Genomic DNA, 15,573 nt, shown 5'->3' with positions numbered 1-15,573 from the left:
GACAAAGTATTTGATATATTTTCTTTTTTTAAAAAAGATTGGGCTGTACATCTCAAAAATAAAAACAATTAAAGGTCGCTGCTTGAGGGTCTGCTGTTGCAGGCCGTACATAAAGTCTTTACTAGACAGGTTAGTTACATTAGCCTAACCTGGTATTTTTGTTTTTTTGTTTTGTTTTAAAAATATTCTTTAATTAATACCTTACACACACACACATATATACGTACATATATATATATATATATATTTAAAAATAACTATGAATTTTATATGTAGATTAATGCCTCTTCCTCTATTTTTTTTCTAAACTATTTTAAATAATAATTGTTTTCTAATTATTTTATATCCATTTAATTTTTTAAGAGATTTATTCCAATTCATCTATATTTTTTTTGTGATTTATATAAATATCTTTATTTAAAAAAATAAAAATATTTATTTTTAGATAATATTTTTAATATCTGTAATATTATATAATTTTTTTATCTTTTATTTAATTTTCTATATATCTATTTTTATTATCATTTAATTAAATAAAAAATTAATTTTTATGAAAGAATTCTTTAAACTAAACCATCAACCATGTAAAAGTTCCAAGCATGATGCTGAATATTTTAATATATAATTGATTTTTAATTTTTTAATTTTTATCATTATTTAGTATTAATATTTTTTTATTTATCGAATAATTTTTTAGTATTAATATTTTTTTATTTATCGATACATATAATTTTTAATTTAATTTATTATAATTATACATAAGTTTTTTTAATTTTTACTTTTAATTTTTTATATAAAAAATATATTAAAAAAGAAAAAATATGACCCGGTACGGAACACAAGTTAAATAACTATTTATTTTTTAAAATAAAATAAAGTGGATATCACATCATAGCACGACAACTGGTGTAATGGTAATTAATTATGCTTAGTTCTTACAAATGTACTTGTGTCTTAAGCTAAAAGCTCTTTTCCTTCGTTTTGATTCCAACATTGCTTTTTGTTTGTTGGCTTTCAAAGTTGCATGCTAGGACATGACATGATGACTAATTGGTGCTTGCATTCTCATAGCTCTTACCAGGAAAGAAGCTGGGATAGCTATTAGCCACTTGATCAAGGACAGCAATGATTGTGCCTTGTAAATATTATAAAAGTCTAAATTCTTTTTTTTTTATTTAAAAAAATGATTTAAGAACACATCTCTCATGGTCTTATATATTTTTAGAGATATTTATTACCAGTTTGAACTCGAAGACTTTCTTCTTCTTCTTTTTTGAAGAAAAGAACAAATTTACTTAACCATCCAGAGTTAAAATAAAAAGCTCCATTGCTATAGAAAAACCACACTGGATGAGTTTCTTAGTGTAATCAACACTTTTTATTTTTTAAATCTACATTTCCAGATCTAAATCATACCGGGGGAACTCATGTTTCAGACCTCCCAAAACCATTATTATGAATACATTAATTGAAATGACCGTTTAAACCTATACATATTTTGTCTGGTATTATAATAATAATTATTTTTATATATTTTGTCTGGTATTGTAATAATAATTATTTTTTCAAATATTTTTACTTAAAAAATATTAAAAAACATTATTTTTTATTTTTTAAAATTTATTTTTGACATTATATATAGTGTTTGAAATCATGACAGCCGTTGTTTAAAAATTTAAAAATAACAAAATCAAATTAATTTTTAAAAAAATTTAATTTTAAAAAACCACTAAAACAAACATGGTAGAATTCATGGGGGAGATCTGACATCATCTGACCAAATACAAAGCAATGCTATATTCCAAAGACGTAGAGTAGATTGCAATTAACAACTCTCTCTTACTGTCAATCTGCAGTCAATTTAATCTACATAAACCGCAGCCCCAGATTACCAAGAGTTGATAGAAATACATCGAACAACTAGCTTAAATCTAATGTCAAATTAATAAGTTGTCGCGATTGAGAAAAAAAAAAAAGGATAGAAGGGGTAAGTTGCCAAACATGTTAGAACAAGGTAGAAGAGACATGAAAAATGACAGGAGCCGTCTAGCTTACGCAAACATTAATCTAAAATAACAAGGAGACAGTAACAGTGAACAAGTACATGCTGTTTCGCCATTTCCATTGCTCCACATACACTGCATGATGATCCGAACAGTAAAAAAAACATCAAAACTTTGTTTGCCAGCCAGCATTTTGATGCCAGAGTCATATAAATTTGACCACTTTCTAACTTGAAACACCACAGTCAACAAACTATTAATCATTTCCTCATGTTATAAATCTGAAAAAGGAAAATGGAAATAAAATAAAATAAAATGCTATGAGTGCGCGCGCGCAAAATTATTTAGTTGTAAAAAGAGAGAGGTCCCTTTTAGTGCAGTGTACGCAGAATAATAACGAGTGGACCTACCCATCTAATTAATTTAATGTTTGGTAAATTAGTTTTTAAAGTATTTCTTATTTAAAAATATATTAAAATAATATAAAAATTCTTAAAAAATATTAATTTGAAAAAATAATAAAATAATATTAATTTTTTTTTTTTAACATCGCGTGTCAGACTAGTCACCACATCGTGACTCGTGAGGGAGTGCCCTGGAAATGCCGACTAGGACACGAATTCCAGGTGTGGTGTGGCCGTTTGTCATCCGATGACAGCAAGGGATATCAGTTTTTGGTGTAAAGACAGTTATGCCACCATCTCAAACTTCCTTTTCCCTTTCACTTTGCCAGAGTGTTTGATATTCTGACAGCTTTTATGGTTTAGTTAAAAAAAAAAATATATATATATATATATATATATATATATTTCTAGTTGCTTTTGAATGTGTTTCCTAATCTTGTCGTGGTGCATGTTAATTTTTTTAAATTAATTAAAGATATAGTAAACTTATATTTATTTATTTTATTTTTAACATTAATATATTAAAACGGTGGAAAAAATCCTAAAAATTAATTAATATAGTTTTAGATAAATAATAATTACAAAAACACTTTAAAAATTAAATATTATCACAATGCTAAAATATATTTTTTAAAAATATGTGCTAGGTTAAAATAGCTGCGATATAAATTTTTTTATATAAAATAAATAAATAATAGATTTTTATATATTAAAAATAAATTATTTTAATTTTTATAAAATCAAAGTTTTGAAACATAATTATGTGCAACGTCTACTATAAAAAAATTTATTTACTAATCAAATGATTTTTTTTAATAATTTAGCAAAAAATAAAAGATACCATAACATCACAGCACTAAAGTAGAGCATCTGCTTAAAGAATCTACAGTTCAAATTTACTCAAATTCAAATTTTACTTTTTTTTGAAGGATAATGTCGTTGGCTCACGTTTTTAAACTTCAAACTACAGTTCTTGCCAGAAAAGGACTACAGTTAATTATTTATCGAGTCCGCAAGAAATTGGCTCAAGTTGCAACGGGCATGATTTCAAGACCAGCCATCTGTGCACTTTCATATTTCAGGGTTACAGTTTAATCCAGATATATTTATCCGGTAATATTTTTTTTTGGATTTGAAAAATAATAAATAGAGTATAAATATTATTAAATTTAATTTGAAACTTATTTGAATCTAACCCGAAATATATATTTAAATTATATAAATATATTTATAGAATATTTATTTTTGTTTTTCACAATATGATACATATATCTTAATATTGATACAAAACACATATAAATAAATCATATTTATTATTTTATTATTTAATATACAGGCATAGACTTTAAGTATATATATTAATTGTTTTATTTTTTATTGATTAATAAATAATAATAAATATTTATAGAATATCTGAAATTTAATGGATAATTTATGAATATTTAAAATTTTCACCTGATTGATAATAAGAAGCGTATGAAAATTAAGAAATACAACCCACACATACCCATTGTCATCCCTGCTAGATCGAGTTTAAATAATCTCATATTTTAGGGTTCCTGGCATAAAAAGATTAGCTTTGATGACTACGAGTTCTGTGTGTAATATTTTGATTAGTATCTTGAAATGAAAAGATAGAAAAGACAATGATTATATATTTTCTTATATTTCTTGTTTAGATGGTATAAAAAATATTTTAAAATTATTCCTTTTAGTCAATTGTTTTTGTTTTTAATATTTTTGTCTTTTTATTTGAAAACAGTATTCAAACAGTTATGATAAACATAGATTATGAGAATTCAAAGCCCACCATTGCCTTCTTGGCTACTTTATAATATTTCTGTACATGTCATAAAAATGACAACTTTTTTTTTTATATAATTTGAAATTTCTGGATGAGCTTATATATATATTATAACTAATTTTCAATCCATTAAATATTTTACAAATCTAATAAATAAATCAAAACCAGATACAAATGAATGAAACAAATTCCTACCCCTGCTGCACCATGACCTCAATTTCTCTCTTTCTTACCTAATTATGGGCTACAACTTGGAAGATTTAGCTTGTACGAATGGCTATCAAGGCTGTAGAAAAATCAGTTACATTAATTGAAATATGAAGTAAAAAGGTCGATAACTGAAGAGTAAAACCACCACCACATCAATGATAAAAAAATAATTACTCCACGACCCGTCACGCTCTTAAATACACATGTAAGCTGACGCTAAAAAAAATTATGAATTCGAGTTTAACATAAATTTTAAAGTTTTTAAAGTTTATATTGTTTTATTCAGCAAAAATCTTATAAAATATAAAATGATAACTTATATTTTTTTATTCAGCGAAAATCTTATAAAATATAAAATGATAACTTTACATACCCTAAACATTTGTAATAACTAAAAACAACCAATAAAAGAAGTTAAAATCCAAAACTTAAAATACTGGCTAAAATTCAAATGCAATTTTGAGTGTTTTCGGAGTGAAATTTGGCGAATCCCTCAATCTACATTTAGGTTTTTTATTAGAAATTTGTATAAAAAAACTCGAGCCCGAATAAATAATTTATTTAAAAGTTATATCTATCTGGATAACTCGTTAAACGAATCAAATCCATCAAAGCCTGGGCTAATTGTTACACGTCATAAGCGAGCTACAAGATTTTATAAAGCCGCCTCTCTCTGAACCATGACAAATTTCTCTCTAGTCAATCTGCCTCTCCTTCCCTTCTCCTTCCTTTCCTTTCCTTTCCATTCTCTCTACCCTTTCCCACCCTCTCTATAAATCCACGCAATTCAACTAATCCCAACCTTGAAACTCACAACCAGTAACCTCTCCAATGGAAATGGAAATTGTGATGCCAGTGCCACCTGTGGACTTCAACTTTGATAGCACTTGTTCTTCTCCTTACATGACTGCCCCTTCAAGTCCTCAAAGATTCGGCAACTTATTCTTTAGTGCCCCAACAAGCCCCACTCGTATGTCCTCTTTCTATAGGGAGCTTAATGATATAACTCTTTCTACAAATTCATCATCTACAATCCCTTTTGACTGGGAAAAGAAGCCTGGAACTCCCAAATCCAAGAACCAAAGTGAAGACAACAACAAGAATGATGGTGATCTTGATGATTATAATGAGGATTTTGAGTTCGACTTTAGTGGTCAATTAGAAAGAACTTCTTTATCAGCTGAAGAACTATTTGACGGTGGAAAGATCAAGCCTTTGAAGCCACCACCTGGCTATGATTCTTCAGTTTCCTCTCCAAGGTCTCCAAGATCAAGAGCCACAAAAAAGAAGGAATTTGACCCCTTTCAAGCTGCCATTGAAGAGACATGTAGAAGAGAAGTTAAACTACAAATTAATCAACAAGGCCAAGCTCCCCATCAACGTGGAAGAGGCAGAAGCTGTGGTAGTGGTTCCTCATTTTCAGGTTCTATACGTAAAGGAAGCAGATCTTTGTCTCCTTTAAGAGTCTCAGACATCACGTTTCATCAAGAAGAGAATTCCCAGAATTCAAATAATATTTCTTCTACAGCAAGCACCCCTAAATCATCTTACACGTCTTCTATCTTATCCGCAATATCATTCTCATCGAAAAGGTACAAGAAATGGAAGCTGAAGGACTTATTGCTATTCAGAAGTGCATCAGAAGGAAGCAGGACGACAAGCTGCAATGACCCGTTAACAAAATATTCAGTCTTGTCCAAAAAAGAAGTGGCAGAGGATGTCAAGAATTCTAGCTTTCGGTCTACAGATAGTATAGGAAGTTCCAGGAGGAGATCTGGGCCTATATCAGCTCATGAGGTGCATTACACAGTGAACCGGGCTGTTTCAGAGGAAATGAGAAGGAAAACGTTCTTACCTTACAAGCAAGGTTTATTGGGGTGCTTGGGATTCAATCGGGCTACAAGTGTGCATGAGATCTCTAGAGGTGTTAGGTCTTTGACACGTGGATGATTCAGATCAACTCAATCTGGGTTTTCTTCTTCTTCTTCTTCTTTTGTGATTTGAACTTTAATGGTTAGCTTGATATATTTGTTATACATGATTATAATGGTGCTTTGTATGGAAATACGACATAATTAATGAAGACATCTACAAGATTACAAATGTGAACAGAACACTGCTCGTGGTTGGCTGTGTCTGAGATGTGGTTTACCAAGTAAAAGATTCAAAATAGAATGCGGTTGTTGTGCTTATCTCTAAATTTGGCATCGACATTTTCTAATATCTTCTGGTAAAAGGTTTGATATGGACAAATTTGACTGAACATAATAATTATTTCATCGCTTTGCTCTGCAGTAAGAAACATTCTGGCATTGCAATTTTGGACCACATTGTATTCCATGGTGATACTTGCCTTGTAGGGAAAGTTCACGTATACCAGTCATAAGAAAACAGAGCCCGCTGAACTAAAATGAGCTGAAATGGGTTTTAAGCAACACAGATCAATGAACTAAACAAGAAAACCCAAGTAGCATTAAAGTGAATAGTTTTTTGAATGAGATCTTCAACCCATTTCTAGAAAGGATAAAGAGGTCCATTTGATAATAATTTTCATTACATGAGCTGAGTTCATGTGGATCAATTGAATCATATCATAGAGATTTATAATGGCACTCAACAGTAACAATGAGATTCACTGCACCAACCATTTAAACAATTTCATCGATTAAAAAGTTTCCCTTCTAAAAATACGCATCACCAGCTAGAAAGTTGAAATGTTGGAGAATGATAACACAACATGGCATTAGCCGAAAAACTAAAGGGAAGCAGGGCACTACACATGGGTGGAAAAGCGATATAAGGGATTTCCCTAACATAATCATTATGTTTGTGGAATAATTACGCTCATGACGTGAAACAGTGTAAAGGTTTGTGATTGGTATATTGGCACCAATAGTCAAACGAAAGGTGGAGGCACCAGTCACTCAAAAAACAAAATAAAACTAACAAAACATGTCCTTTCCTGCATTTTACGACCATGATTTGCTCATCACTACAACCTGTAATGATGAACAGTCGAGGAAGCAGCTTTTGTTTAAAATGTTTTAGGCTCTCAGATACGTGCATGTAACATATTGTATTAAAAAATGCAAAATTAGAGTGCTGCAATTAGTGTTCAGTTGTGTTTGAAGAGTTTGAAACAAAAGAAACAAGGTTGCTAATTACTAAAGCATACAGCTAAAAAAATCCCTTCACTATGAAGCATATATTGGCTGCTATACCCAGTGATGCTGACATGTTTGATTTCTAAATTAAACATTCATAATGATTTTTAAAATCAATGCTTTGTTTCTTATTACAGCCAGGCCAAACATACACTAAACTTCAAATTAGAACTGGTCAGTTCGGTGACACCAATAGGGTCCATTACTCTCTTTTCCCCTCATAAATTTTACTGTTAACTATATCGATGGCAAGTATATTTTTTAAAAAGAAAAGGAAAGGAAGAACTTGAGATTGTTCTAGCATACAGAGTTTTGCTTTTGCAAGGCACTCCTGAGGGAAAAGAGAGCATGCATGCAACCTGGCTTTACTAAAAGGTCTTCAATGTCTATCATAAAGGAGACCCACATGAAATATGCCCTTTAATTATGTTTACTTTCCTTTTTGCACTCTCTTCTCTGGGATTTGTTAGCCAGGGAGGAAAACATACGAGGGAGGATAAGTTGGCCATCACATTGTATCTATGCAACAGTGGATGAAATACTCATACGACCATAGAGAATAATAATTCCCAATGCAAAAAACTTGTCTCATTTACAACAACAATGATGGCAATGATAATGATGAGAGTATGTCAATGGTGTTTGGCCATATATTTTTATTCTCAATAGCTTCATCATGGTTGTTGGTGAAAATGATGGCCTCTCTTGATTATATATAGAATCATAACATAACTAGCTAGGGCTCTTAAAAAATTGTATTATCTACTAATCCAGAGTGCCAAGTGCTCTCAGTCAAGTCCAAACTGCTTCTATAATAACTCATATGACCAATTCAATATGATTTCTATCTGCTCTTTTTTTGGACGCCCGACGTAATCATGTTATCCTAGGTGCTGCTTGATTCCTCCGCCACCGTCCTCTTGCACATTTGTAAAGCTCCTTGTTGACTTTCTACCAAGGGCCAGAACACAGGTTGAAAAAAAGGCTACAGCCTTTTTTCCTGACTCGTGCCTTCGAGGAAGACCTGTCACTAGCCTGCATGTATTTGTATCGTTTCAAGCAGCGATTTCTACCCAACTGTTCTGATTTTTCTATCACAGTTATTGTCATCACTGTCACCAAAAGAATTGCTATTTTCACTTGATGTACTGCCTTGCTTTATGAAAATTTTATTACACACAAACTTTTTCCTCGTGCAGATGACTGTCTACCTCTCACGAAATCATTGCTATGTTTTGCTAGTTTTTTAAAATCTTTCCTGAGAGAATTCCCATAACAGAGTACAAGGAATAGCCTTTTTGCTATGAAAATATTGTCCAAATTCATGAAATTATTCTTGAGAGATGGACTTCAATTGGATTTTGCAATATCAAATCAGCAATGAAGAAAATATGACTGTCTTGACCAAAAGTTATCAGACCTTTTGCCCACTTATATTTCTATACAATTACCATAGTTAGTATTCTATGCACGCATCCACTTTGTTTGTCAAAGAAGGACACTCTCAAGTTGTTTCAGGTAAGTTCACTTGATTACCTTTCTCTTAATCATTTTTTTATACTAATTCATCCCAAACTTTTGACTGGCTTTCCTTGGAGGATATCATCTTCGTAGAAATTCACTTGAATTCCAAAGCTTATGCTAAAGTGCAAGCATTCCAAACCAACAAATGATTTTGAAAGTTGAGAAGACGAGTCAAAGTTGTTCTGTAAAAACATTAAACTTACACATAAAAAACCACCTGTCCTCTTCGCGGTCCGTATCATACCTTCAATAGATGAAATTGATGAGGATTTGGCACCCGATCTCTCCCTTTTGATGCCAACTAGCAACAACAAAACAATTATAGATAGTCATTTTGTTTCTTTTCCAAGCTGTAAATTGGTAATTCGTGAATCGTGGTAGTTCAACAAATTCTTTCTTTGTGCTTAACTAATGAAAATTTACATAAACGCTATTTAACTCGAGCCCTGAAATCACTCGACGTTATACCAAACAGCTTAAAATCGAGACTCACTCATGATAGGAGTGATTATGGTTGAGGGAGGACTGACCTTCACTGTGCACACTAAATAACCTCCAGATAACAAAAAAAATAAAAAAAATAGAAACATTATAAAGCATGGTCCACAGAAATACCAAATGCAGGCTGTGTGATCAATATTCTAAGGTTATAACAATGACTTTTTTCCCAGGAAGGCGAGGGAGAGGGATCATATTTAATAAAAACCTTGAAATCGACATTGGTTGGTGTCTGAAGTTTTAACCATCCAATATTTCCATTCACAAGAAATGTCCAGCAGAAGTCCAACACCCAACATGTTAGGCCCTATAGTGGTGCCCCATATCGTCAACCACGACACAAGCCCACGATAAAGACTCGCCAAGCATTTATTATTCCTCCTCTCTGTTCATAGTGCATAGCCGATTTCCATGACTTGTAGAAATCAAAGACCCGATAAGTCAACGGTCGACAGAGAGAGTGTCTGGGAAAAACGCACGTGTTAGACCTTTTCCTTTTTTTATGCACAAGTGTCGGAATATAAAATTAATACACACGGTGAATCGTACTTTCTCGTTCATATTCCTTCGTGACAACTGCCATGGCCTTCGCATACAATTCCATAGCGATTTGGCGAAAAATGTGAAACATGTACAGCTGGGGGCATGAAAAGCTTGGCACAATTCGAGCATCCATTCCCAACAATCAAGCTTGAGGAAATCACACACAAACAATTGCATAGTTTTATATCACATTGGTTAACGACTCTAGAAAAAGGAAGAAAAAAAAGAAAAAAAACATGGCTTTTGTTATGGAAGAATTACCATTCCGCTTTCTCCTTTTACCTTGGTTACAGAACGTTGCTTAAATTTTCATGTATCATTCCCAAATCCAAAGGCATGAGCATACATGGTATACGACATTTTCATGGATTATCCCCAAGGCATGCTCAACTTTATGATACAGGTTTCAGAGATATAGCAGTCATTCCACTTCCCTAAGAAGCTTCATATTGATCATGGACCATAGACGAAGTAAATTTCATCAACGTAATTGGAAAAGAAAAAAAAAAACTCACTCCTTCATTGCAACATCCAGTTCCAATAGGGCTATCATCCAAATGGCACAGGAGTCACATGCCTCCAATCCCACCGTTCTACAGAAGGAAACAATGATCTTACATAACTGAGCGGTCAATTTGCTTATCAAAAAGAATACAGAGCTGACATTTTGATTGCAAGGTTACAGACATTATAATATTCGTGTTTCCTCATTCACCACATTTTTAGAAACCTAGCATTCCTCGTATAGTAGCAGATGGCAATAAAAGACCAGATTATAACCTTAAACACTATGGACAGCCACTTTATGCAGGTTGCAAAATAAGTTTCCATTGTGTTCCATCTGCTGTTGCGTAAAACTCCATATCTGCATAAAAAGCCAATTCGAACAGAATAATCCACGTCCATCAACCATTTGGTGTTCTAATTACAACATCATATCCTTTCACATGCTGTTGTATTAGTATGACCATGCCAAAAATGACTTGTAAAACAGACATTTTGAAGTATGCAACTGTGATTGCATATTTAGGATAAAATTTTAACAGGTGAAGCATTAACAAGACCATATCATCTGAAAATTTGTTTTGACAATAAAACCCAACAAAACAATTTTGACAACGTCCTTGCAGAAACATAGTAATGAACCAGGTAGCAAAATGGGAAGTGTGAGGTGAAGTTTTGGACCAGGGTTTGCCAAAGGGTTATTTGAGGATGGTGAAATGGACTTGTGTGTTGGTATTTGGTTTAGATGCATGACAAACAGAAAGTGCAGGTTATATTCTATTGTTTGAGTTGTCCAGCACCCACATCCATGAGAGCAGAAAGGCATCTAGGCTAACAATGCATTATCAGATCTTAATCTTGACAACATCCATTGACAAGAACAATTGTGCAGGAAAAAGGCGTAAAAAGTATGAAAATATAAAGGTGAATACCTCAAAGCTAGAAATAGATTAGCAAAAACAATTACATTAGTGATATTCAAATTTGAAACTAAATCAACTTATATTTTCTTATTTAAACTCAGGAAAAAAAATCAATAGCAAATAACATGCTGTAAACATACCCTTCATATTCAGGATACAGAACGTGCTTGCTTGGAAGCTCCAAATCAGTGCTGGTAAAGGCCAAGCAATGATTTCTCCCTCTCCTCAACCCTCTTCCTTGCAGCTTCCCTAGCTTTAAGTGCTGCCTTTTCTTCTACAGATACAGCCTTTGGCTTTTCATCTGGCCTCTTCCTCTTGTTAACAGCAATTTTTGAAGGAGCGCCTTTAGCAGATCTTCTAGGATTTAAAGAAGCTGAAACTACAGGACCAGGTGGAGGGCCACTTTGAGCAGCGACTTTATTTTCTTTTACTGAACTGACAGCTGATGCTGGCAAAGGCTTTTTAAAACTGGATTCTTTATTCTTGGAGCCTGATGAAATCCGAACCGCAGCATACGCTTCTTCTTGCGTCACCCACTTGCCTGTCACATAAATTCTGAGTTAACATGCATAACTAATCTATAATTTAAAATCTTGTTGTGAACATTACGGAGAACCAGAGACTGTAAAAATTCCATTGTACAACCCTGTACCTATAGCATCAGAATAGTAAAAGCCTGAGTTTGGATCATAGTGTAAACCATTGCTTTGATTGTAATAATAGCCTGACGTGCTGTCATAATCCCACTCTGTCATCATTAAGAGCTGTATCAGTTTGAACACTAAAACAATCAAGACATTAAAATTTCAAAAGCCATTAATAGGACAATGCTGAATGAAGTATCAGAAGGGTGTAAAGAACTAACAAAATAAAGCACACAACTAGTATACTATAACAACGTACAGGTGCCTCACACAAGCAAACGAGGAGAGAATCCTCAATACAACTAGTAAACTATAACAACGTACAGGTACCTCACACAAGCAAACGAGGAGAGAATACTCAATAAAATAAAGAAAAATACTATCTCTTAGCCGCACAGAATTCTCACCAGCTTGCAAGTCTTTCTCTCCTCCAACCACTCATTGAAGTAGTATAGAAAAACGAGTCAATGTCCCTTCTATACTTGTGCATAGTTGGCCACAGAAGTCACTTTTCTTAGGTCCATTTGCGAGTAACAGCTGGATGTGGAAAATTACAAGTTTAAAAGATGGATGGCTGCTAATGCTTTTGGTTGAAACTGACTCCTAGCGTGGCTTTTAATGCTACAATTGCTGGCTTAGCAGTAGAAAATGGCTTAACAACTAGCTTTATTATAATTCAAATTAGTTTTTTGCTTGTGTGTTGACTCTCAACACTCCCCCCTCAACGATGATTCTCTACTGATGCTAACCATGTCACTGATCATGACATCACCAATCAACTACAGGATGTCTCCGACTTTGGTTCAGAAGTAGTTACTTGGTGTAGTAAGAGACAAACAATAGCTTCAATGTCAGACAAACAATGAAAGCAGAATATAGCGCAGCAGTAATGGCAGCACAAGGTCTTTATCAACTGGTTGATATGCAATCATTGCTGGCTTGGCAGTAGAAAATGGCTTAACAACTAGCTTTATTATAATTCAAATTAGTTTTTTGCTTGGGTGTTGAGAGTCAACACCCCCCTGAACTACAGTTCTCTACTGATGCTAACTATGTCACCGATCACGGCATCACCAATACGGGATGTCTTCAAATTTGGTTCAGAAGTAGTTAATTGGTGTAGTAAGAGAAAAACAATAGCTTCATTGTCAAACAAAAAATGAAAACCAAATATAGAGAAGCAGTAATGGCAGCACAAGAAGTCTGGTTAAATCAATTGTTGAAAGGTCTTCACCAGCTGGTTGATTATACAATTCCAAGACACTGCAGAATTGGGCAGCAATTCATTTGGCAAAGAATCCAGTATTTCATGTGAGATGATTGTGGAAGTGCATTATCACTTTTTGAGAGAGAATATCACGTGGAAAGTTAGAACAGCAACAAATTAGCATGGAGGACTCAGTAACTGATTATTCACTAACGGATTTGATGGATAACAATTTTGCAGAGTTTCAATTGCAACTTGGTTTGCCAACAAGAGAGCTGTCGTCTAGGGAAAATATCGGGAGCCAACACTGTCTCTAAGCCAAAAGATGCAAAATTCAATTTCAACTTAAATGTAGCTAGTTGTGAAAACATTTTTCATACTGCATAAGCCAGCCATGATAGTAAACAAAGTCAACTACGAAGCCAAAGTTGCAATCAACCACACATCACCTGAGAGTGGAATTTCTACTATTCATATCCAGCTCATGCTAGCAACCAATGTCAAAGAGTGGGCACTTGGTAAGCAAACTATGGAAGTATGGAAAGGAAACATGGCTAATTTTGTCTGTGCTGTTGGTATGTGCAAGATGAGTGGTCCAGTTTTTCATATTAGTGAAATTATGGGCTACGAGAGTACATAAAGCCTACCTAGTCCATGAGTGTTTTGTGTGCAATCCGTGTTGCGCTCCAATATATACATCTACAAGTGGCCTTTGTTCTAGTTACTCCACACCTTAATTGCCTAACAGAATGAAGCACCCGGTGTCCAACTTCATTTAGAAAGAAAAGTATCAGCACCAAGAGAGATTTTGAAACATGAAAATATTCTACAGGGCTCAATCATGGGGTAACAATTACAAATTTACCATGCTTTCTGGCAGTATAAAGGACCTGCTGGTGATATCATACCAAAGCTCTATAACACTCTAACAAAGCCAGATAGACTCGAGTCTCAGTTATCGCAGTCCATTCCTTAAAATAATCCAATGCCCCTAAACTTGCTAATGCAACTCACTAAACTACAATATAATGATGTCTAATACTCAAACCTACACCGATGCTATCACAATTATCATTGAATTGTCTCTGAAGTTTCAGAAGATTCTTGCTACTTACTCTCTTGACCATCTTCTTGTATATCCAGTGCACGGAGACTACTTGCCTCCTTAAGATTAGCCACATCCTTTTGATAACTCCGATTTGCTTTCTATCAAACATTCAAAACAAAACAAACATTAATCAGTCTCATCAAATCATTCATGAATTACACAAGAAACAAGAAATAGTAATTATCACTTTTTTTTTGAGAAAAAGAAAATCACTTACAGCTTCGATCTGCTCGAGAGCACGGGTAGCTTCTTTCTGTTGTTTCTCCTTAGCGATGTTATCTTTCCGCATAGAATCGAGCTTTTTAGCGACATTATCTTTGTGGCGTTGGCCAAGTTCATGGTTTCGGATACTTGTAGGGTTGTTTGATATAAATATCTTGCAAAAATCGCACCATTTGTTGCCTTGGCTTACCCAATACTGCAAATTTAACCATTAAAAATAGCTCAAAAATCCAAATTAAATTTTGAAAAAAAAACGGTTTTATATTTTACTTACCTCCGTCATGATGATTTGGGAATTTGATTTTGATTTCGATTGGGGAGACGCAAGAAATTTGCTGTTTTGAACCCTAATATTTTCTGGGGTTTTTTAACCCAGGTCGTTCTCAATCTCTTCTGTCTTCCTAGTTGGAAGCGAGCGAGCACGGCTGTGCAATACGGGTCGTTTGATTCCGTCTTGATTTAATAAATAACTGTAATTACCGCAGGAGTTGACTAATTTTCTTTAATTTTTCCTGTTCAATTTAGTCCATGTATCAGCAGAGAATAATGTTTGATTCTAAATCTTGTTGGAATTGATATGTCATCATGTTTTTTAGCTGAATGATCATTCATTGCATTGCAGTATTATAATTTAAGATGGAAAATATCAGCCTAATTAATTATTAGGTTTTCCTCCTCAGATTTCAAAATGTTTTTTGAAAGAACACAAAAACACGTACATAGACCTCACGGTTTCTCAATAATAAACACACAAGCAAGGCAACTATCAAGAAATTCATCCTAATTACCAAGCAGCTTGTAGCTTAGTGGCGTAA

The 15,573-nt window shown here is 33.5% G+C and overlaps 2 protein-coding genes and 1 long non-coding RNA gene across 5 annotated transcripts; 2 read left to right on the top strand and 1 right to left on the bottom strand.

Moving 5' to 3' along the window:
- Window positions 1–5,065: 5,065 nt before the first annotated feature.
- Window positions 5,066–6,558, top strand: LOC105107697 (uncharacterized). Its single transcript, XM_011001722.1, has one exon. It carries the CDS (start codon window positions 5,253–5,255, stop codon window positions 6,369–6,371), a length of 1,119 nt encoding a protein of 372 aa, XP_011000024.1. The 5' UTR covers window positions 5,066–5,252; the 3' UTR covers window positions 6,372–6,558.
- A 4,018-nt stretch (window positions 6,559–10,576) lies between these two features.
- Window positions 10,577–15,205, bottom strand: LOC105107709 (C2H2 and C2HC zinc fingers superfamily protein). 3 transcript variants are annotated; one of them, XR_838936.1, is made up of 7 exons: window positions 15,033–15,204; window positions 14,754–14,954; window positions 14,544–14,634; window positions 12,230–12,325; window positions 11,718–12,118; window positions 10,931–11,015; window positions 10,577–10,743 (listed from the first exon to the last, which is right to left on the bottom strand). XR_838936.1 is itself a non-coding variant. In XM_011001754.1 (6 exons), exons 2-5 carry the CDS (start codon window positions 14,873–14,875, stop codon window positions 11,763–11,765), a joined length of 681 nt encoding a protein of 226 aa, XP_011000056.1. In that variant the 5' UTR covers window positions 14,876–14,954; window positions 15,033–15,205; the 3' UTR covers window positions 10,583–11,015; window positions 11,718–11,762. The 3 variants fall into 3 exon arrangements, 2 of the variants coding, with proteins under 2 accessions (XP_011000056.1, XP_011000045.1); XM_011001754.1 differs by having other exon boundaries at window positions 10,583–11,015; window positions 12,230–12,341; window positions 15,033–15,205; XM_011001743.1 differs by having other exon boundaries at window positions 10,583–11,015.
- Window positions 12,350–13,967, top strand: LOC105107702 (uncharacterized). The gene is made up of 2 exons (XR_838934.1): window positions 12,350–12,482; window positions 12,548–13,967. It is a non-coding gene; the product is annotated as an uncharacterized LOC105107702 (long non-coding RNA).
- Window positions 15,206–15,573: the final 368 nt, after the last annotated feature.

Source organism: Populus euphratica, unplaced genomic scaffold (genome assembly GCF_000495115.2).
Source record: "Populus euphratica unplaced genomic scaffold, PopEup_1.0 scaffold3.1, whole genome shotgun sequence".
Lineage (NCBI taxonomy): Eukaryota > Viridiplantae > Streptophyta > Magnoliopsida > Malpighiales > Salicaceae > Populus > Populus euphratica.
Note: the sequence above shows the minus strand (reverse complement) of the source record. Positions and strands in the feature narration are given on the sequence as shown.

Coding starts and splice junctions, on each gene's coding strand:
- LOC105107709 (XM_011001743.1), bottom strand. Junction 14,635..14,753: donor CTCTCGAGCAGATCGAAGCT/GTAAGTGATTTT, acceptor AATGTTTGATAG/AAAGCAAATCGGAGTTATCA. Junction 12,119..12,229: donor TTACTATTCTGATGCTATAG/GTACAGGGTTGT, acceptor TTTATGTGACAG/GCAAGTGGGTGACGCAAGAA.
- LOC105107697 (XM_011001722.1), top strand. CDS start 5,253: ATGGAAATGGAAATTGTGATGCCAGTGCCACCTGTGGACTTCAACTTT.